General features: G+C 36.3%; 2 protein-coding genes across 7 annotated transcripts in view; one reads left to right on the plus strand and one right to left on the minus strand.

The window, feature by feature from the left end:
- On the plus strand, nucleotides 1–22,462 carry LOC138939556 (uncharacterized). 5 transcript variants are annotated; one of them, XM_070307423.1, is made up of 5 exons: nucleotides 2–447; nucleotides 7,873–8,038; nucleotides 12,463–12,571; nucleotides 16,080–16,294; nucleotides 18,884–22,462. In XM_070307423.1, exons 4-5 carry the CDS (start codon nucleotides 16,110–16,112, stop codon nucleotides 21,186–21,188), a joined length of 2,490 nt encoding a protein of 829 aa, XP_070163524.1. In that variant the 5' UTR covers nucleotides 2–447; nucleotides 7,873–8,038; nucleotides 12,463–12,571; nucleotides 16,080–16,109; the 3' UTR covers nucleotides 21,189–22,462. The 5 variants fall into 5 exon arrangements, with proteins under 5 accessions (XP_070163526.1, XP_070163524.1, XP_070163522.1 ...); XM_070307421.1 differs by lacking the exon at nucleotides 7,873–8,038; XM_070307422.1 differs by lacking the exons at nucleotides 2–447; nucleotides 7,873–8,038 and adding an exon at nucleotides 11,052–11,276.
- LOC138939557 (hexuronate transporter) overlaps nucleotides 18,460–23,357 on the minus strand; it is a 15,603-nt gene continuing 10,705 nt past the window's right edge. Inside the window, exon 10 of one of the 2 annotated variants that reach the window (XM_070307427.1) lies at nucleotides 18,460–23,295. In XM_070307427.1, the coding sequence (XP_070163528.1) occupies nucleotides 23,093–23,295 (203 nt within the window). In that variant the 3' untranslated portion in view covers nucleotides 18,460–23,092. The remainder of the gene's footprint in view (nucleotides 23,296–23,357) is intronic. The other variant, XM_070307426.1, reaches the window with a different exon arrangement.

Consider the following 23,357-nt stretch of genomic DNA (forward strand, 5'->3'; position numbering starts at 1 on the left):
AGTTCGATTCAGTCCATTACGGTGCGTCGCGCAGTGCGGACGCGCGTGTGTTTGGTTAGGAAAGAGAACGCGCCGTTGCCGCAACGTCGCCGCAGTGTGGACAACGCGCGCACAGGCGGCGAATATAATTTGTAAGAATTTTCGTTAAACGTGCTCTTCTCTCCTCCCTTGGGAGAAAATCGTCTTGAGCGCACGCATCTCTGACATGCGGCCGGCGATCACGAGCCATTGTTCGCGCCGTTTGACATTCGGGGCAACGGCCAGCCGCGGCGACTCTTCGCAGCCATATCGTACGAGCGAGCGTATCGCGCACGCGACTCCTCCGGCTTGAATTTTACCTGCGAATCGCCGAGAGAAAGAGAGAGAGAGAGAGAGAGAGAGAGAGAGAGAGAGGCGAAGAACGAAGCGGGAGGCTGCACGTCGCGCCGAATCGGAGATATTTTTACGGTGAGTACTTATCGTCTACTGCTTTCGAACTTAATCGCTTTGCACTCTCGATGGACTGGCCCATCGTCTCTTTCGAGATATGGGATGTCCTGTATAAATCTCACCTCTCGTTATTATATCGCTATAAAGTTTCAATCGAATCTTATCGTTTAAATTTTATTTAAATTTGATCATTTTCTCTAATTCATTTAATATATGTATAACGACTCCCCCCCCCCCCCTCCTCCTCCCCCGTCGCCACACATTTACTTAGTATTTTTTTTTTTATAATAATGATTTTTTTATATACACAAAATATATATGTAATCTGTATATACATTTATTCCAAAACAGAATTCGGAACGTATTTATATCTTGCATATCAAGCCATTTCTTTCTCACTATTGAGACGATTCATCCTTCTCTAGCTGCTCTGTAAATATGTAAATGCAAACGGCAATGTCATTAGGTGCTACCTCTTGTTGGCAGGACTTCCCAACGAGTAATATTCTCTCTCTCTCTCTCTCTTTCCATCTCTCTCTCTCTTTATTCCACGTCGCATAAAAATTATCGATAGAGGGAAGTCCCATTATAATATTAAAAATATATTTATTAGAGAAATTTTGTGGATATAAAATCGGCTGTTTTGAATATTTAAATGAAATAGAAAATTATAATTTTCAATGGAATCTGGTGCGAAGCTTGTTAATGAACATTTGATATTTATGATAATAATTTAATTACACATACATGCGCACGTATAATTAATAAAATAGTGACAAAATGTTTCCGAAAAATTTTAAAATTTACATATTCTTTTGTCATGATCGCGCGCACCGCAATATTTTTTTTTTTTTTTTTGCATATTATTAATAATTTATATTTATGTCGGCATCGTATTTAAATGACATGTTAAAAGTTAACATTTCAACAATCAATTTCCCATTGTAACGCGCTTACAATTAACGCAACGATTGACGTTTCTCCAGTTATTTTTTTTTTCCCTTAATGCGATAATAAAAAAAACGGAAAGTTCCGTTGGTTGAACCGGTACCGTTGTGTCTAACAACATCACGTAACATCATTATTTTCGGCAATTTACTTGAAGCAAGTATATTTCAAAATAACGCATGATCGACACGTGTATATTGATACATGATACGCATGTATGTATATAATATTTACATTCAAAAATCAGACACAATGGTGATCAAGATCAGCAGAGAAAAAAAGAGCAAACAACTTTGGCGAATTTCTTTTTCGTCATAAATTGATACAATATTCTGTAGTTTATCGTCATCACGGATGACAGATCGCTATGAATGGATCAAGATCGTACTCTAAAGGCGGCACGACGTATATCGCGCGCGGCTCGCGTTTAGAAAGTTTAAATTTATGCTAACTTACGTAATATATTTCGTTCGAGATCGTAGCTGGCGACCTTTGCCTCACAATGGCCGCAGTAGCCGCTTTCCATATCTGAGTTCTTCATGGAATTTTTTTTTTTTTTTCGAGTTTAACCGCAGAAATATCCGCACAATATTATAACTATTGTATATATCGCGATTAAAAATTTATGACTGGATTACGCGCGAAAGAATATTTTTTTAATATTTTTATATACGCACAATTTTTTTAATAGCAATTCTTAAAATCCATTTTCCCCAACTCGCGATAAATATTTGAAATATTGGTTTACAAAATTGTTTTAATGTGTGTGTGTGTGTGTAAAATAAAATTCATATATCTCTATAAATCCATTTTTCGTTCTATAGATTGGCTCTTTATTAAAATCTTTGACATTATAAATCTCTAGAGCCAGAATAATCGTTCTTTATTAATTCTGAAAATTAGATATATTTTTACATGATTATATTTTTGTTGCGGTATATATATCCTACATGACGCCAAAGATGTAGTGTAATATTTGGAAATAAATGAGATGATCGAATACTTTATTTTCTTCACTTTATAGTGATGGAAAAGAAGAGAGAATTTAGATATGAAAACTTTTTTAATTATGACATATTTATTATTTCCAACGATATTATTCACGATCGTAAATTTATGCACTTATTCATCATGTTTATGTACCATTTCTATTGAAAATGTTTAATTTATCCTCGGATCCACTTGTATATACAGAATGCATGCAATTATCGACTTTTAGCAATCGATAACGTATAGATATGCGAAACAATATTTTTCTACAAATCAAATGAGAGATTTAATGGCTTCGTAACGCGTATGACGTTTGCACTTAAAGAAGGTGCATGATGATTCACACGGTGCTTTACATGGTGTTCATTTGTACCCATCTGATGTCATCATCAACGATGTAACCTTTTCCTGCATTCAATCAAGAGATACGACAATGTCTGATGCTAAAAATCACGAACTATGTATTTATATATTATATATTTACATGCGAATCGCCCTGTTGAATATCTTAAATTTTATTAACGATTAAACTAATCAAGTTCTTAATAAGCTTGATCGGTTGAATTTTACTTATATAATAAAAATGTCTTTTTCCTCTATGTGCCTTATAAAAGTAGTCAATTTTTGGACGATCGCGTAGATTTGGCATTTTTCACTTAAAAAAAAAAAAAAAATATATATATATATATATATATTAATTGATATAATAATAAGAGAACAACCCCTTTCTTCTATTGTTTTATTGTCTCACATGCGAGACATGCAAAATTATATGAAAGCTATAATAACTCGCATATAGACAACAAACAGAATAAGCAGAAATCGGATCGGTCGCCGATGATCATCGCCGTAAGATAGTACAGATTTAGAATTTCATCTTCGCTAACCGACTGACGTCGGGTCAGGAGTCTCTAAAAAATTTCCAATGTACCGAACACGATCGGAAATGATTGACAGATACGTTGTCGAATAGCAAGCGAAATTAGACGGTCACGAATCCCGATGGAATAAGTGCCCTATGCTCTGTTATTTTTGTTACAGACAGTCTTTTAATAGATCGTACCTCGTCGATCTGTATACGCGCGAAAATTGATTTCGCGATTTTGTTCCATAACATATACTACAACAAAATATAATTATATAAAAATATATCCAACTTTCGGAATTAATAAATTATAATTAGAATGATTATTCTGACTTTAGACATTTAAAATGCCAAAGATTTTGATGGAAAACCAATCTGTAGAATGAAGAAAAGATTTATAGAGACATTTATAGACATGTGAACACAGTTTCTTAGCTTAATATATAAAAAAAAGAAAAGAAAGAAATTTGATAAAATTACTGTTGTATCGTATAATTATGGCTGATAGGTAAGAAAGTTGAGAGTAGTGAAAGTGGCGTGAAATATAAATTACTCTTTAATGTACATAATATATACATGGGAATTGCGATTACTTTGGGAATCTATACATGGGGATTACATTTTACTTTCTGTTCATTCTAATATCTCAATATCGCGTTCCGATCGCATGGACAAGACTCTTGATATAAAATTTCTCCGCAATATATGGATCTTTATACGGTTCTGATCTAATTTCCCAGATTTGCGAGTGAATTATCTATTAAACGGAGCGAGATATGTGATTATCTTTTCGACGTTTGAAAAACACTTGGACGGCGCTCCCCCGTATTACCCCCGATTTATCTTCGATTGCATAGGAAATGACGGGAAGCGGTCTGGAAAAGTACCGTTACAACATTTTCTCGCTCGCGATTATCTCGTAGAAAAGCTCGCGCGATTCCCCCGCTGTTCGGGTTGGTGCAGTTAGTGTTAACGTCTGATAAAAATCTGACCAGGTCAACAGTGATTCTCATTCGCCTTAACCCAGTTCGCAGAGGCTTGATGGGTGCAGACCGATCTGTGCCATGATTACGGACGCAAATCATGCCGGTAACGATAACCGGCGCAATGCCAATCCGTGTCGCTGTTGCTGTAACATTGAATGGAATCGCGCTCATTTCGCCCTTATTGTCGACGAAATCGCGAAAATTGATAGACGAATCAACGATTTAAGGATACATTGACTCTTAATCGTAAACCCGTTCGATCGAATATCATAAATTTATTTCAAATATATATTTAACAAAGAACACATTATATTGGGTGGCCCATTTTAATCCATCCAGTCGAATATCTCAAAAACCAAGCCCGGAAGAGAAAAATGTTTCGAACAAAAGTTGTGTGGCTTCAAGGAGGCCATAAGATGGTGACAATGATTTGACGTTGGAAAATCATTTGAAGGTCAACTTTAAAATCTTAAATGAAAACCCCCATTTTTTATTTAGTATTCTTGTAGCTGACACCGAGAGCTTTCCAAAACGCTATAATAAAGTATTTTTTCATTAAGTACTTTTTGAGTTATTTTATATTTTAATCTGACATATTTTGATATGAAAAATAAAATATTTCGTAAAATATTCAGTTTTCGATAATTTTTCTTTCCGTAATACTTCTATGTACAGAATAATAAGACAAATTAATTAGTGCCAAAAAAAAAAAAAAAAAAAAACAAATAATTGTTTAAGAAAATACATTGTAAATAATTTTTTTAAAAACAATTTTTTTTTAATACTAATGGATTTGTCTCATTATTCTGTACATAGAAGTATTACGGTAAGATTATCGAAAACTAAATATTTTACGAGGTATTTAATTTTTTATATCAAAATATGTCAGATTAAAATATAAAATTACTCAAAAAGTACTTGATAAAAAAATACTTTATTATAGCGTTTTGGGAAGCTCTCGATGTCAGCTACAAGAATACTAAATCAAAAATGGGGGTTTCTATTTAAGATTTTAAAGTTGATCTTCACATGACCTTCAAATGATTTTCCAAGGTCAAATCATTGTCACCATTTTATGGCCCCCTTGAAGCCACACAACTTTTGTTGGAAACATTTTTCTCTTCCGAGCTTGGTTTTTGAGATATTCGACTGGATAGATTAAAATGGGCCACCCAGTATATACATGCATATATATTCAGAAAGTCATTAACATATATGTAGATTGCATATATTTATATTAAATATCACGATTTATTAAAATTATCATTTTCGTTACATTTGCTCTAGATAAGATATTACACATCCGCGTGTTTCTCTAGTTAAATAGTAAATAATATTGCGGAAAAGAAATGCGGAGTTAGTAATACGAGATCGAAAGGCCGCGTTACGTTGGAAGGGGTGACGCTGAAAAATCTCAGAAGGAGCTGCATGTTGCGGCACTGCATCGAGCGTTAATCGATATATGCCGATAAGTCGCATAATTTTTCCATGATGCTGCAATGTAGTCGTTATACGATTCGAGCTGAATTAAGGAACTTTCCTTTACATGACATGCATAAGAGGATAAGCGCGAGGCACGATCCCGATAATATAATCGCCACGAGAGAGGAGGTATATGCATACGCACACGCATATGACAACCGAATTACGATACGTGATAAAGTCCAAGAATAACGAATATATTCCTCTGAAATATCATACATATTATTGTAGATTGTCATAATTTTTCATCGGTCAGTTTCTTTGTACCGCGTCGAATTTCCCCAATTGTTGCGTTCTCGATCGTATTTCTTAACATTGTTCTGTTAAAACTTTGTCTCGAAGCAGGATGTAATACTAACTAGGTGAGCAGAGAGAGAGAGAAAGAGCGATATTCAAACGTGGAATAGCGTGAAATGTAAACAATGACGCATATCTCTAAATTCAACAACACTCTACCAGGTACCAGGTATCTATTAGAGATACGCTCTAAATATACATAAATATCTTTAGCAATATCTTCCGCTTAATCGGTTTGTTTTCTTACGTTGTATTTAACGATCGACAGATAGTGGCGAGATGGAAAATCGGACAAGGCGTTTATATATTATTAATGTCGTAATACGTCACATATAATATTACCACGGTAATGAAAGAATATAAAATACAATTTGAGCACGCGTTGCCCGTATAATCACTTTGAATAAAGATTTTAGAAAGTTTATCAATCGGCCAAGCGATGTTGATTCGCTTATTAAATTTCGCTAGACTGATTGTAACCGATGATTAATGCGACTCATCGTGTTGGCCGCTGCTAAATCCTTCAGATTCGTTTCAGATACGGCTGGGATGGGAATGGCGGGATCTTATTATAAGCTAGAGGTAGAACGTTTGTTGAAGCATTTCACGGCAGATCGTTGGAATTAGCATTCGAATCCATTCTTTATAATGGCCGGACATCAAAGTACGTAACGTGATAAGTGATTGTCTACGTTCGCGAGCATTCAATATTCTACGAACAATTCTGACGTAATAATCGTTCGAGAGAGAGAGAGATCATTTATAAAAAGATTATTATTCTTATTAATTAATATTGTCGTTTGAATTATTATTTCAAAGATTATCAGCGATATTTTATGATTGAAGTATTTTCTCTGGAATTATCTTGATTGATAAAATATTTGAAAAATAGATGAGAAATTAAAGAGAGAGAGAGAGAGAGAGCTTTAACTTTTCGATATAAGTATGCGATCTTGATTCTTTTTAAATCACTTAAGAGTTATCATTCGCATGATTTTGCAAAATAAGTATTTTCACGTTGAAATTATCTTTAGCCATACGAATATACAAAAGTGAATGACAGACATCTCAGTCTCGTTATCAAAACTGATTCACGACTTTTTGACGTGTATACGTTCAACCTTGATGTGCAGAATCTATTCCGTGCGATATAACACGATTTATAGTATACGTGTCATTACGATTTAACGGGGAAAATTGGCGTGGAATTGTTTACGATCTCTCTTCTATATTAAAGAAGTTAATATACGGAGATAATAATCGCTCACAAAATAATTAATGCGACTTGAGCTCGCGTCGGATCTATTTCACACGCGTGTATCACTGCTTTTTATTCGAATAAATATCTTCGTTCATCGTATTGAACTTCGGCGAAGCGAGTCGCGATTTCTTCGCGCGATCCTAAGCATAATTATTCTGGGCGCGCGCTCACTCGACGCACTTTTTCCTCGAAGCTCGCTTATTAATAACACCTCGTGCATTTCGTCACGATGAATTTTAAGGCGTTAAATTGGACGTAGGCGGCGTGTCGAGACAATATTTCAAGATCAGCGATCCGTTGATGGACGTACCAAAAACTGTCAACAGCCTTCATGTCGACACCGACACGAGACGGATAAGCGGTAGTCGCTAAAGCTCCGACAATGGATTATAAAAATAAGCTATAAAGAGAGTAAAGAGATATAAAACACGAAAGAAATGGAAAACTATAATGTACATGATCCAAGCACAATTCTGTCATATCCTAGTATATCTAGAAATTAATTTGATACATAAAAATTTTCAATATTTTTTATGGTATATATTTGGCCGCACGTGTTTCCAATTAATTCTGTCTTAAAATCGTATTTTATTTTCTTTCTCTTTCACGAGAAGACTTTGATGTTGACCGATGACGTAGGTATCAATGGCGAGTTGCAAGACACGCGCGAGTGGCCGCGAGGTGCTCAGTGCTCAAGGTGCTAACAAATATATGAAACGACGCTCCCGGCTCCTGTTGACGGATATCCACCTTGTGGAACTTGCTAATTGAGAGGGTCGTGTAAGCTATAGTTGCGTTACGAAACGCGGAGCGTTTGCGTGCGTGCGTGCGCGCCGACGAAAGCTCGAAGGAAGAAGTTATTCGTGTAACGGGAAAATTTAATGTCGTACGTCGCACGAGAAGGGATCACGCATGGGGTTTACGCCGCTTATAACAGTAGATGATTGCGTAGTGGGATGGGAAAATCTTTTTCTTCCCCCGGGAAACGTGAGGCTTGTGAGAAAACAGAGTACGTCCGCTTGAAATATGTTGCATTCTAATTATGCAACGCATACACGTTCTGTGGAAATCAGAGATTTCTTCTGTGCAGTAGAGATATTATTCGTCAGATCAAAGATTTTTGCCGCAATTCACAGTTTATTCGATACTTTTAATATTTGGATAGTGATGCGTAATACTTGACGAAGAAATCCTTGCATCCCGCAATGCGTATATATGATTATATGTATGTTTATCATAATACTTTAATAAGTTGATTAAAATATCTAAAAGAGAGAGAGAGAGAGAGAAAAATCCTGATATATTGGTAAAAGTTGAGAATACAAAAAAAATCTAAGGAAATAAAAAATAGAGTCGAAAACTTTGACTATACTCGATGAAACACAGCCAGAAATGTTTCGCGTAGGTCGAAAGCAAACATCAAGTGCGAGAAAGAGGGAAGTTTCAACGATGTCAAAAGTACCGATGTACTTAAACTCGCATATAACCGCCTGCTACGCTCGCTCTTACATAGTCCTCTTTGTTCATTACACGCTATATAAAGAGTATTCTAGAGAAAAAGAAGAAAGAGAGAGGATCAATAAGCACTTTCTCTCACCCCACTATAATTAACTTATAAAGAAAAGATCTAAATTTCCAAATTTAACTGTCAAAAAATATTTAAAGTGGATATTAAAAAAAAAATATATATATATATATATATATATATATATATATATATAATTTGTTCTTATAAAATTAATTTTTTTGTTCGCTACATTTGTTACACAGAAAGTGTCCCTCGGTATATTATCATACTTTCTTAACAACTTTCTTAATATCATTAACTTATACATTAATGTACAGAAAAGTACGAGGTTCACCGACCGATAATTTTTAAGTATAATAGAAATTTCAAAAAATTTTTTCTAGGAAAAGATTAATTTCTCAAGTTTGTTAAAGATATAATATTAATTAAGTTTGTTGAAGATATAACAACTGATAGAAATTGCGATAATTTTCGAGTGCCCTGTGGCAATCGAGCATATATATATACAATTGAATAGATAAGTCGCTGTGAACACGCGCGCAAACAGACTTTGTAAGATGTATCATTCAAATCAAATGATATATCACGATCTTACATAGATGAGATATGGAAGCTTGATTCCTATTAGTCGTGTATAATTATCGTAATAGGATAATCGACAGCAGTGGCCTTGTAATAATATATGTGATAGGGTTTTTGTGAGTTACTTATAGAATTACTTGCGCGATTATCGTGTGGATATCATGCTTATCGGCTATTCAAAACAGTATGACACTTGGAAGATAAAAATTAATGCGAATTTTAGAAACAGGCAATGTTATGTGCAGAAGAAAGATACATTTTTTACAACTAATACCAGCGGTAATAATATCAGCTGCGGATATTTGATTTGATAATGATTGAAAATTTTTATTATAACAAATCATAATTTTATGTCAAAATTTTATTTTTACACCTTGTCTGATAAGATTGATTTTTTTTCAAAATCATATATATATATGATTTTGAAAAAAAATCAATGAAATTTCTTTTATCAGACAAGGTGTAAAAATAAAATTTTGACATAAAATTATCATTGTTATAATAAAAATTTTCAATCATTATCAAATTTTTTTTTAAGTTTAGTGTGGATGTATAATAATTTTGTCTATATATGTGATTTTGCATAAAAAAAAAAAAAAAAAAAAAAAAAAAAAAAAAAAAAAAAAAAAAACCGCATAACGGGGAAGAACGATAAACACGGGAGAATAAATGGAACATTTCGTATTCGTCCGAACGAGGAAATGAGATTGTATTCGACGCGCATCGGGACGATACTCCGGTTTCTCGTAAAGTTTCGTAAATCTTCAACCGGTTTATGGGGAAGAGTGCCTATATATGCGTATACGCATTTTCATATCCGCGACGAAAGAAACGATATTCTTTTTGTGTCACTGGTAATATAATCTCAAAGGCAATAACAAACACACTCCGGGAAGATTCCGCGAGATTCGCGTCATAAAATTTTTTTCTCCCCCAACATAATACGCGGAAGTATAATAGCAGGTCGTAATACGACGTAATGGTAAATAAGGGGGGAAAAAGAAAGAGACGATAGTTTCCACAAACATAGACGGTGAATTAATTAATTACGAGTGTTGTCGCGTAATCGTGATGAGAAAAACGACATACTGTAAAAAGCGCGTAGACATCTCTCGATTTCTTCTCCGCAAAAGCTCGGTTGATGTTTCGTTGGTGGAATCGATGTTTGAGAAAAAAGTTATGCAATGCAAAGATGCACATGATGAATATGCGGAGATATTTTATGATCTTGCGCTCGAATCGTGACATGAATTAAGAACACCGTTTTATAGTAAATCTTAGTTAGTCAAGTCTGTTCCGCGTTATGTAACACGCCTTTTTTCTACGCTTCTCTATATTCTGTTTTATTATTTTTCTTTCGCTGGTATGTTTCTTAACTTATCTAACTTTCTCAACTATTTAATCGCGCGTTCAAAACAATAATGTCATCGTGAGATTGCATTGCAATAAGACTTTATCGATAAGATACAATATTAACTCGGGGATCACACGATACCGCATATACTGACATTAAAGTTAAATGTAGATATATTCCCTCTCTATGCTCTCTTTCATATAATGATTTTAAACATTTCATCAATGACGGCATTTCTCAGTCATACGTTGTTTGTTCATGATATCAGTTGACTTTGCCGAATTGCCTTAAATACTTGTTACTTTTAACTGTCTTTGTTGTTACTTTTAACTGTCTTTGGCTGTCGCGTTTGACAATTTCCTCTTCGCGATTTAAATTAATTTCTCATCATCGATCCAAGTGATTTTCGCATCCGTAAAAGATTCAATTGGATGATCTTCGTTCTTAGATCGACCCTGAAGACTTTAGTGCGATTACTAACTTCTCAAAAATTCTGCAAGACAAACATTGCTTTTACGAACTTTATTTATAAATGAGCTTCAATTTATGTGATCGTAAGGAAGTATTTTTTTTTAAATCCAACTTTTTTTTTTTTTTGTGGAGCCGCGCGAATTAGTGAGGGCCATTCGTTTTTCGTGTAATCGCAATTCTTTTACGAGGAGTTTGTTTTCTTAAACGGATTGTATCTTGTAGAGCGAAATAGTGCACATTATATCGACACATTTGTATCTCACTCTGGACGTGCATCTTTTCAACGTGTGTAAATATTTCAATACATAACTGAACGAGGAGATTTTATCGCGCGAATAAAATTTCTACGATACTGTCTTACCTGATGCGCTAAAAATTTTCTCAAAATAAACGTTTTATCTTTACTACTATTCAAAATTCTATAAGTAATCTTTTAATTTGAAATTCTTTCAATGCTATACGTGCATTGTTTCCGCATGTTATTTGCATTATCAAATTATCTATTCGTGTGCAATTTTACCTCGAACGATACGCGACGAAGAGTGCATAAATTGCACCAACAGAGTTAATTCCGCGATAATGAGGCCTCAGAAATTAAATCCTCGCGGATCGATCGCAGTTTGAAGTTACAATACAATATGGGCATCTAGAGAATGCCGGGAAGAGCACCGACACGTTTCTCGATAAAATACTGCTTATCATCGTGACTGCGCCCGTTCGATTTGCACGCACGCACGCGCACACACACACAAAGAGAGAGAGAGAGAGAGAGAGAGAGAGAGAGAGAGAGAGAGAGAGAGAGAAATTCTCTGTAGATTTATCATCATTATAATTATCAAAGACATTCAATAATTGTTCTTGAACAGGGCGTGCATAATGTCGAGAATGGAGATTTAATGGATTCAAAATAAATTTTAATTTTGTTTTAATGTAGCTTTAAATTTATATTACTTTATGATTTTTGTTTCTGTTTTACATTTCTTTACTGCTCCTTTATATTTCAATTTTCTGCGATACTTTATTTCGATACATCTAAATCAAATTAATACTACGGGAAAGCTTTTGTTGGATTTTATATATATTTTTAAATTAATTATTTATGATAGTTTTGGTGAAGATTAAAAAACATTCTTATGTAAAATTTATTTCAAGCTGCGTCTTGCGTGGTCCAGGGTTGCGTGGTCACATGTACGATAAGAAATACTTGGGAAATTCTGTTTATCAGGAAACAGAAAGAATAATGCTTCTTGTGTCTGTTTTATCTTCAAGCTTTTCAAGAATGAAACACGAGAACTGATGCGAAGGGAATAGCTGCCATCAGCGCCATGTCACGCCCTTGTATCGACGAAATCATCATCGGCTGAATTTCACACATCTAGTGAGTTGCTGACCTCTATCTAATTCTTGTTAACCCAATTTTGAATAACCTTCCGGGGTATTAGAAATTGCTAAGATATTTTTCGTCGCTCCTAATAAATCGGTCCTCAGATTATAGCATGATAAAATCATTGCGTGAAAATACAAAACATTTTCGAAACATGTTTGATATTGTATTACTATTGTTCTTTCTACGAAAACATATAGCTTTTTCTAAATGTTCTTTTAAATCTTATCTTAAAAATTTATTTCATGATTAATGGAAAATAAATTTGAGAGAGGAACAATAAATTCTCTATTGCTCTATCGTTGCGATACGAATAGGAGGACAGCATTGCTGACGCCGCGTCTGAAAATGCGCAATCGAATCTTATCGGAACCGGCAGAGGCGTATTGTAGGCACTCCGACGTCGCCAATTCCCCGATATATATATATATATATATATATATATATATATATATATATATATATATATATAAGAAAGTTGTATATGTATATATATATTATATGCGAGTGTATATGTGTATTTTTGTACACCCGCATCGCACGTGGTCGCGGCTCACGTCAGCTCAACTCACGTGAGTGACATGCCACGCGGAATGACAATGACATCTGCTTCGGATTTACTACCGGTGGTTTTGTTATCGCTCGCGTATATAATCAGGCGAAGAAAATGAGCAACTTTGCGGTGTGTTTAGATTTTTGCGCGCTATTCTTAGCAGGATAAACACAATAGTAGACATTGTCGCGGTCGTTCGCGTGGAAACGATTTCGCGCTTTATCGAGGCATGCGCGCGAAAATAGCGCCGTTATAAGACGAATACATTACGCAGCAATTTCGCATAATCGGCTCTCGTGCCAGCCTTTTATAGCTACAACTTCAATATTTGATGCTGAATCGGTCACGACGAATCATACATCGATGACTGCTTGTCTTCCGATCGAATGTTAAATTAAATACAAAGAAATCAAAAATAAATAAATTCAATATTCAAATAAAAGAAAGAAAGATTGTGGCAATTAGAAGATTTAGATACACATGTATTATTTAAATTTAAAAAAAGAAAATTTATTTATCTAAAAAGCTTTTATATATTAAAGATAAATACAGCTGAAAATTTATATGTAGTATATATAATATACTATACAATAAATTTATATATTAGAGAAATATGAATGAGTTAAAAGTTTTAAAAATAAAGAGGCAAACATAATAATGCACATCAGAATTATAACATTGTATCATATTGTATCGTGCAAAAAATGTAGTAATGTGGAAAACAAGAGAATGTATCTTTTATGTATTTCAACAATTTTTATTCCGAGATATATCGCGACGATTCCGCTCATGATCGCTTCGACACCAGTCATAAAAAATACATTAGAGACAGAGTTCCTCTTCTTCATATATTAAGGAATTAGGAATTATAAAAGATCGGATTACGCATTTATTGCGCAATCCGATTCACATACGAAATGGTTTCTTCAACTCTGTTGTTATCGTTCTCTTTATAAAATTGCGGGGGGGTTTGGTTTGTTGCTTTTGGCACGTTCGCGTTGTCGCAAGCGCATGACATGCGTGCCACACGATTTTGGGGGGCCGATAAAATGAATCGACTGTCGGCTCGATTCGCGTCTCTTGATCGCTTCTTTAAGCGACACTTTCCACCAAGAGTTTCATTAAACGGAAATAAACGGACTATACGCACGCGTGCAATTCACGTAGATTGATGTATACGAGATGTGCTCTCTCACTATTTGAATCTTGAACCGCTGCCAAATCTCGCGGCGATTGAGTATAAGGATGGATCGCTGCACGCCAGAGTGATGGACAGCCTCTGTTGGCTTCTTTTTCTCTTTCCATTATTTGTCGCCGTGAAAAATATCGACAGATAAAAATTATATTTTACATCGAATACATAAAGAGATTATTGTACAGGCTTTTCTTTTTCCATTGTTCTTCATCGCAAAAGAAAAATAATATATATAAACAGATAATAATGTATGTGTATGTAATAAATATATATATATATATATATAATAATAATATATATAAATAAATAAATATAAATATATACGTATAATATATATTATGAGAGGTTGATCTTGTTTTATCTAAGCTCTCACAAATGTAATTTTTATATAGATAGATTACCATAAAATGGTGTGATATAATTTATTGCTGACTAATCGTCGACTACATTTTACGACGTTAAATATTGACTGCCTTAAATGGGCGGTATAAAATCTGTACAAGAGATTTTCATTCTTTTTATGTATATATATATAATGTGATGTTTTATGATATAAATACTAGCAAATTCAAACCCGATATGATATTAAAAAGATATCTTGATAATAAATGGTATTAAAATTCATGCTGTCTAAATAGGCACGTGAAAAGCGACGAACATTCCGCGCGGATTAAGCGATAAGCGGAGAAATGCGCGTGATCAAGATTATTGACTTAATCGCGGTAGATAATTGAAAAAAAAAGAGCAGATTGCGATAATATCAATCGAAAAATATTAGTTGACGTCATAGTGGTGGGGGGAATGGACACTTTATTTTCGAAATGCGTTACATATGTTTACGCTTTCTATTTGCGCATACCGTGTGGCGAATAAAAATACGTTTTCGCCGTTACATTCACGTGCGATGCTACAATTCTGTTTTATTATCTGTAGAGAAGACATAATTTTATATGCGAAAAAAAGAAAGATAATTAACTATGAAACATACGTTACACTATATTTATAAAGCGCATTTTCGTTATGTTAAGCCTTAGCTTGTGTCCGCGAATCGTGTTTTTCTTTTATCATTCAAATTGAGCATATTTGTTCAGACAAATTATTTATATCCGAATAACAATATTTGCAAAGACGATCTCTCTTTACATACAAAATACAAAGCGCGCATTTCCTTTTTGTCATGTAAAACTCCGTTCCTCGTTCTTTTGAATTTAAATCTCGGTGCGATTTCAATCATACTTTTCGAGTATATGCGAATAATTGAGCATGTGCCGTGCACGCGTATGTGTCCATGCAACGCATATAGATATTTTTACAGCACAGGGAAATCTCCGTCTAAAAATATATGTCGATGGGAACACCTTAGCTTCGTACATTGGGGTCGCGCCATTTCCTCGCAACCGTCGTATAAATTGACCCATTTCGAGAACGTAATTCCGCATACAATTCTCTAGCATTGTTCGAGAAATAATCTGCGTCGTAATTGAAGAGTTTACGGTACAACGATCTGACGTAATTTTCTTAGAATTTGAATAAATGCTGAGCAAATTAATCTCCTCTATTTCCGCAAACCTAATTTTTCTAACGCATTCTATGCTTAAATAAATCAATCCTCGAAATGAAAAAAATTCCAGTATTAATCTTAATACTGGCTTAATTAAGATTAATTGATCGCGATTCTTTTTAATCACGAAGCGAATTAATCATTCGAAAAGAGGAATATCATTCTGACGAGAAGGCGTTGCGTTATGTTACAGAAAGCCCCGTGGTACATTTATTATTTATGAATGGATGGAGCTGCGACGGGGATCGTTGAAGAAGGATCGGTTGCGGATCTGGGAGATTTAGAAAGATGGTGGAACAATCCAGGGATCGCGGCCTGGAGCTTCGTGCTCTTCGGCTGCTTTCTCCTAAACGCGACTCTTCTGCTCGCGTTTCTTGTACGGCCCGGACTACGCACAATTTCTAACAGGTCAGTTTGTTTCTACCGACTGTTTCGTATCGAGTAGGACGTCGCGGAATGAAAATAACAATCTTCCCCCCCCCCCAAAAAAAGGAACATTAACATCAATTCATTATCACGCAACCAATCACATCACCAACCTCTTGACATTTTTGTCTAACATTTTGCCTTATATTTTTGTTTTTTAAATATTACCTCTTTATCAGAAAAAAATGGGCGGTGACTCTGAATCATTTTGTGTACCGGTTATTTTTCAGAAAAAGGATACATGTAGATATATAACGCCATTGACGTACATGGTTGCAAAATTACCATCGCGTTATCACCGATAAGCGTCAATCATGCAAACAACGTCAATCCATGTACGGTTTTCGAAATTTGTTAACGCGATTCATTGACGTATGCCACATATATAGATTTTTACAGATATAATCCTTTTCGCGGACAGTGTAAAAACCGCAAAATATACAAAAAAGATACGAGAGTCGCGCGAGTCTCACGATACTTTGCGGCGTCGGTGGTGCCAAAAACCGGAAATAAAACACACGCGCGAGATGATTGGTGTGCAATAATATAATATGCCGTACATTTATTTCACGCGTGTTGCGTTCATGCCGAGGTTAATAACCCCACAAATCCGTTGATAGCGGCAGCGTTTGCAGTTTTTTCCCCAGAGAATTAATAATCGACAAGTCTTAAAGTTTAGTCTCCGCTATAAATAAAATGAAATAACGATAACGTAACATTGCAACTAGAAAAAGATTTCAAGTTTGTCATACGAATGACATATCTGTGAATCAAATCACATGTAAAAATTTTTAAGAGCACTCTGATAAAAATTCCGAATTATTTTCGAATTATTCGTTATAAATAAGAATTGAAAAATTACGAATTATCGCGTATCTCCAAGTTATTAGAATTGTCACATCGTATCAAAATATGATTGCCTAAAAATCGTTGAAGCCCAATTTCTGTATCGGTTGTAGGAAGATTATTCGCGTTCACGCGTCTTACGTATTATTCTTCTGTGAAATGTTCAGATCTACAGTGCGTGTATGTATTTTGCATCACGCTCGTAAATAAAATCGCGTTTCAAGTGTCGTTTCTATAGACTGCATCTCGCATTTCTTGTGAGACATTGCCGGTCTAAATATTCCAGTTTACGATTTTGGCATGTCGCTGACGATATACGATGTAATGCGGAAACAAGAAAGTAAGTAGGTAAATTTCTTCGCATAATTTTCATTGAAAATTTAATCGTCACGCTCAAATGACTCACAAAGCTTATATTTGTGGAGAATTTAAAAAAATAACCACGTACGAAAATAAACGTAAAAGGATAACAGACGTATATGTATATTTGTGGCATATACTTATACGCTGCATGTATGCGCGCGCGCGTGTGTGTGTGTGTGTACGTGTGTGTGTGATATATTTATTTATCGTATAAATAAAATTTATATTGTATAAAAATTTATAATTGTGTATAATTATGAATAATATTTGTTGAAATTTGATCGGATGGAGATTCGAGTAACTTCGACGAAAAACCAAACACATACTGTTCATATTAGTAAGATGTATTAATAGAGTTCTGTACTACACGAGGATTGGATCTATTATTGTTATTACATAGATTTCCACCTGCTAAGCCAAGAAAATCAATCATACGTACTTAATATCTACAAAATTTTGGCAATTACCCCGCAACGAGTATAATAATAAATCTTCGTATTTTTCGAGAGTGTTTTATCGCTATTAACACTGCACTAAAAACTAACAGTATGTATTACTGTTAGTAAAAATGGAAATTTATTCATCATATTATCGTATTGTATCGAGATTTTACAAAATAACGTAAACAATGTTTTGGATCTATAATTAGATCAAACTAATTTTTGTCGTTTATTTGGCGGAATAGTTGAGCGAATCCGTCTGCCAATCTGTTGACAGCATGAACATGTGAAACGAAACGCTACGAGTTCTTTAAATGTCACTGCTCTTTCTCAGGATAATGAATACTTCAAGTTGGCAGAAATTTAAGTTCGCAAATGTAATTTGTCCGCGAAGAATAAAAACGTTAGACAATTCAATAATTTATACACACTTGTATATTTCTTATGTATTAGTGTACAACTCGTAATTAAAAATACAGCAAAGATACGAATGTGACGTGAATGTAATTTGTGCAAGAAATAGCGTTCTTTTTTTCTTTTAATTATATCTTATAGCTTCATATGTCTTTTATCTCACATTTTATCCCTGCGTTGTATATTAATTTATTGCTATGACATATTAAATTATAATGATTCAAAATCGATACATGTAAAATAAGATAATCATAACGATAACATGTTTTTTCTCTCCTCTTTTTATTTCTCATCTTTTCCTGTTTTTTATCTCATTTTCTGTAATTATATTTTAAGAAAAATTCTTTGTATATCCACGTAATATTGTTATAAACTGTTATTACTTATTTAGTTTAATTTAAAAGGTTTATCTTTCTATTCAATATCTAGATAAGGCAATCGCAAAGGCATCGAATAGGCACTATCAATATTTGATTGAAGGAAATGGCCTGTTTTATCTCGATTTCAGATTCGTGATGAACCTAACTATCTCGAATTTGCTGACGTGTGCCATACTGAATCCGCTGCTAATGATGGACGGGCCGGTACAAGGTAACGCGTTGACAATATCAAGGTCGACGTCGGACGACATCACGTCGCCGTTCGGCTCAACGTCAACGTCAACATCGACGTCCACATCGGCCGCCAGCAATATTTGCGCGATATCAGAAGGCGCGACCGCGCTTGTCACCACGTCATCGGTACTTTCGGTTCTACTGATCGCCATTGATCAGTACTTCGCCGTGGTGGACCCGCTGCGTTACCGTGCTCGGGTCGACAAGCTCAAGTCGGCCGTGCTGATCGTCTCCGTGTGGCTGATCTCGGCGGGATTCGGCCTGGTTGCTGCTTTGAACCCCAATCCGCGTAGTCTGTGGTTATCTTGCACGACGACGGTGTTGTTAGATAATTCATCCTTTCGCGGATACATTGCGCCGAACATTTCCACGGTAGCGAAGGAATCGATCGACCCCGCATTTACGTTCTTTGGCAACGAGACGAGTGAGGAGATTGACGACACGACGCCGATGCTTTTAAAGACGATAGAATCGATCAAAATTGATCGAAGCATCAGCCTTCTCGAGAACTCCACTGTGACCTTCCTTACCCTGACCAACGATTCCGTCACTTACGGGCTCATTTACGCGATCATACACAGCGTATTTGCGTATCTATTCCCGTTCGCCGGGGTCTGCTGGATCTACATCAGCATCTACTCGGCTGCGCATCGGAATTCCGAGAGAACTCGCAGGACTGGTTCGCGACCGATCCTGTCATCGGCCAGCTTCTGCGAAGATCCGTATTCGAGACCGCAGCATCAATCCGCTGACACGTTTCCGGAAGAGTTCCGCAGAATACCAAAAATTTCGAGTCTCTCGTCCATCGATGAGACTAGCGAGACCGCGCATTCGGCGGCCAATCAGACGTCGCGTCGAAGATCGTTCTCGTTATCCTCGGACACTGCGCCATCAGGATCAAACGACGAGAAGATATCGTCAGAAGTCGTTTTCACGGTCGGTATGCAACCAGTGGCAGTCTCGTCTTCGCGCGAACGAAACGATGATAATCTGACAGAAGCGGCAGATCTCGAGAACGATCGCGGTGTTTCGATTTATGAAAATCTTGTCAAAAAAAAATTTAATAATATGGAAGCGAATCGCAGGCGGAAATCATCACACGATCTAACAGACGAGATCGGAGAGTCTTCCGAATGGATCGCCGGAGATTCCAGCGGATCTGAATCCGAGGATGATCGACATTATAGTTACTTCAACTCCTTGCATGTTCCTAATGCAACTCGCAAGACAGCGGATGAAAGATCTTCCGATTATCTCTTGTCATTCGCTACATGCGAAACGACGAAAGACCCGTGCGAAAATGCGGAAACTTCCAGACAGGATTCTCTCGAGAGGACGACTCGTCCTGTTGAAAAACCAGAAAGTTCTGTCACTGTTAAAAACGCAGAACGGGAACAGATTCAAAATGAGATCTCGAATTTCAATAGTAATTTGGAGAACAAGAGATCTAGACGACCGAGTCGCCGTTTGTCGAAATCCGGCATTTTTGATGTTAACGGGGAACCGCACGCGATTGAGCGTAAAAACGCGGACAACAACCTGGAACCCTCGTCTTGCCTTTTGGCGCCGATCGTGACAATCACGCCGGCGCCCGGGAAGCCGGGTCTGCAGCAGACAGCCAGTGTTCGCAGCACTAGCAGTTACATTAACTGTATCAAGCACAGGATCAGTAACGGCTCCTTGTTCAAATATCGCGAGGAGACTCGGGCTGCCAGGATCAGCGCGCTGGTGATCGTCATGGGTTTGATCTGCTGGTCGCCGTACGTGCTGCTGAGTGTCATAAAGAATCTACCGCAGTACTCGGACTTTGAGTTCCCGCACGAATACGACGTGCTCGCTCTCAGCTTCTTGATCTTGGCCGCTTATGCGAGCCCTTTGCTCTTCGGTTATCGGTCAAAACGGGTGAAGCGAGAATTGCGCAAGTTCTTTTGCTTCCATCGCGAATTATCGTACAAAAACAATCGCAGCCTGATGGCGAAGAAGGTGTTGAAACGCCGGCACAGCAGCACTTTAAGCCATCTGGAGATGGACCATCGGTATAACATCTTCAATTGCGTTTACGGTAAAAACAAGTGGCCCAAAGAGAAGGTACAATTTGTGCAGGTTCCAGATACCGCTCTCGCAGTGGAGACTTGCAGAAGTAGCTTCTCCAGCGGCGCCAGCACACAGATCTCCAGCACGTCTACGGAGGAGTGCTGAATCGCGATGGATTTCGCGAAGTTGTGTGTCGAAATCGCGAGAGAATTAGTTCCTTTAAATATGATTATGTGTGAAAAGAGATACGAATGGTGTGAGAGGCAGCGTAAATTATTCCTGCGTTTATATATCGATCGTCTTCGAGCGATCGAGACAATAACGAAATAAATGACGTGGCCGAATGAGAGAATAACTTGTGTGTATGTTTTGATATGCGAATCGGCATACTTTCCCGAGTTCGTCATAGTTCTTAGGTGTTCCAGAGATAGATTATTTTTTATTTTCGAATATATGAATAGAGCATGACGTTCTCGTTGCGTACCTTCTTGCATTCTGAAGTCGTGTAATGTAAATCTTTCTTTTTCCGACGACACGCTTTCTCACTTGTACGAAATTCGATCTTGCAAAATAAAAGTGCAATCGGTCGTCGTTGAAACAATTTGTTTTGAAAACATTGCGAATTTGAAAGCTCTCGGCGAGAGACTTCGTCTCTTAAAGTAACTGAATAATACGCATCGGCATCACCTTGCACCGTAATCAAAATAAACGGTTCGTTGCATTGTTTCGAGCTTTGGCGAACGGCGCGATGACCGTTCGACGAAGAGAACATCCGTATTAGTATTCAGAGCATTATTGTCGTCGGGTATTAGCCAGCTCGAGAAGTATTAGAGTTCGCCGAACCCGAGAAGGAGGCTTTAGTCTTTACGCTTATTTACGTACTGCATTCACGTACTTCCTTCTCCTGCGTTTGTAGCATCGTTTGGTGCACGCAGGTAGATCAATCGGTGCAGCAATATACACTTTTAAGCGATTATTTATTCGAATACGTCGTAAGCGCGTGTATTGTACGACTTTATGTAGATATGTACACAGCATTTCATGACAAAATTCTCGTCGAAGACACCGCTCCTCTAATTATTATTTTTATACATTATATATATATATATATATACACACACATATATATATATACTTATTTATATTTATATTAAATAATTTGTACATATAGAGAGAAAAGGACGGCGAATCTCACCACTGCTAGTTTGTATCCTGTACGTAGAATTACTCGTATCCTGTGTGTGTAGAACTTCATCAGTGTGTAAAAGTGGTCTGTAGTAATGTATGATATATTGTCGTTACCGTTTGGTATTATCCGTCATGGTGAACTCAACACAGGCTGTCTATAACATGTGATAACACGAAACCAATCGCCACTTAATATTAATTAATTTATGTGACTTTCTCAATAAAATATTTTTTGCGAGAGGCAATCGATATGGGATGAGTTCGCGCATGTGTATATGTATGAACTATTTCGCGATACCTAGACCAATCCGTTTCCTAATAGATGTTTAAAACGCGTAAACTGTAATTACTTTAATTTTCTTTACAGATTTTTTTTTTTTTGCGGGAGTTTCAAGTTATTACACTTTTGTTATAAATATCTACTTTAAAAGCACAAAACGCGCTTTGAAGATTGTTGAGGTTTACCAAGCTTTTTAAAATCCTTTATCATATGTAATAATTCGCGCCGTATGTTCACGAGCGTTTTGCAACGCATTAAGCTTAAACAAAACAGAATTCTTAATTAACGCAGCTAGTTATTTGATAAATTGCGCGCTCGTACAATTTCATAAGTCTCAATTCGACGCGAGGAACTTTAACCCATCAACGATCAACGAAAAACGCGAAAGAAATATCACACTTATGTTTGATATTTTTTTATCATAAAGAAAAAAAAAACTGTTAGATTTATCGATATTTCTCCTTGCGCTTTTCTCGAAAATGTTTTTTGATTAATGTTAATGGGTTATTGCCCTTATCATCATAAGCTACACGTTATGTATTTAGCTTATACATGGCTACTATTTACAGCTTATTCCGTAGAGCAACAACTCTTCAGCTCCTCATAACCGAGAATGTTCATAGATCGGCGGTCGTGCCGGAAATCGTGGTAACTCCAATGTTGACAATTGTTGACCATCGTCGTTAGTAAATGTGCTATTGTCGTACGCCGGCGAAGCGGTCTTTTCCACCTCCGTGTTCACTTTTCGCTCCACCTCCGCAGAGCCGTCCATTAAGAACATAGTAAGGAAGAACATAATAGAACCTACAAACAAAGTATCATGAGATTGACCTTCCGTAACCAAAAAGAATCACAATAAAGGTTTC

This window comes from Polyergus mexicanus, unplaced genomic scaffold (genome assembly GCF_030449975.1).
Source record: "Polyergus mexicanus isolate NDT 795.1 unplaced genomic scaffold, iyPolMexi1.0 SCAF_14, whole genome shotgun sequence".
In the NCBI taxonomy this organism is placed as follows: Eukaryota; Metazoa; Arthropoda; class Insecta; order Hymenoptera; family Formicidae; genus Polyergus; species Polyergus mexicanus.

Coding starts and splice junctions, on each gene's coding strand:
- LOC138939556 (XM_070307425.1), top strand. CDS start 16,110: ATGGATGGAGCTGCGACGGGGATCGTTGAAGAAGGATCGGTTGCGGAT. Junction 16,295..18,883: donor CTACGCACAATTTCTAACAG/GTCAGTTTGTTT, acceptor TCTCGATTTCAG/ATTCGTGATGAACCTAACTA.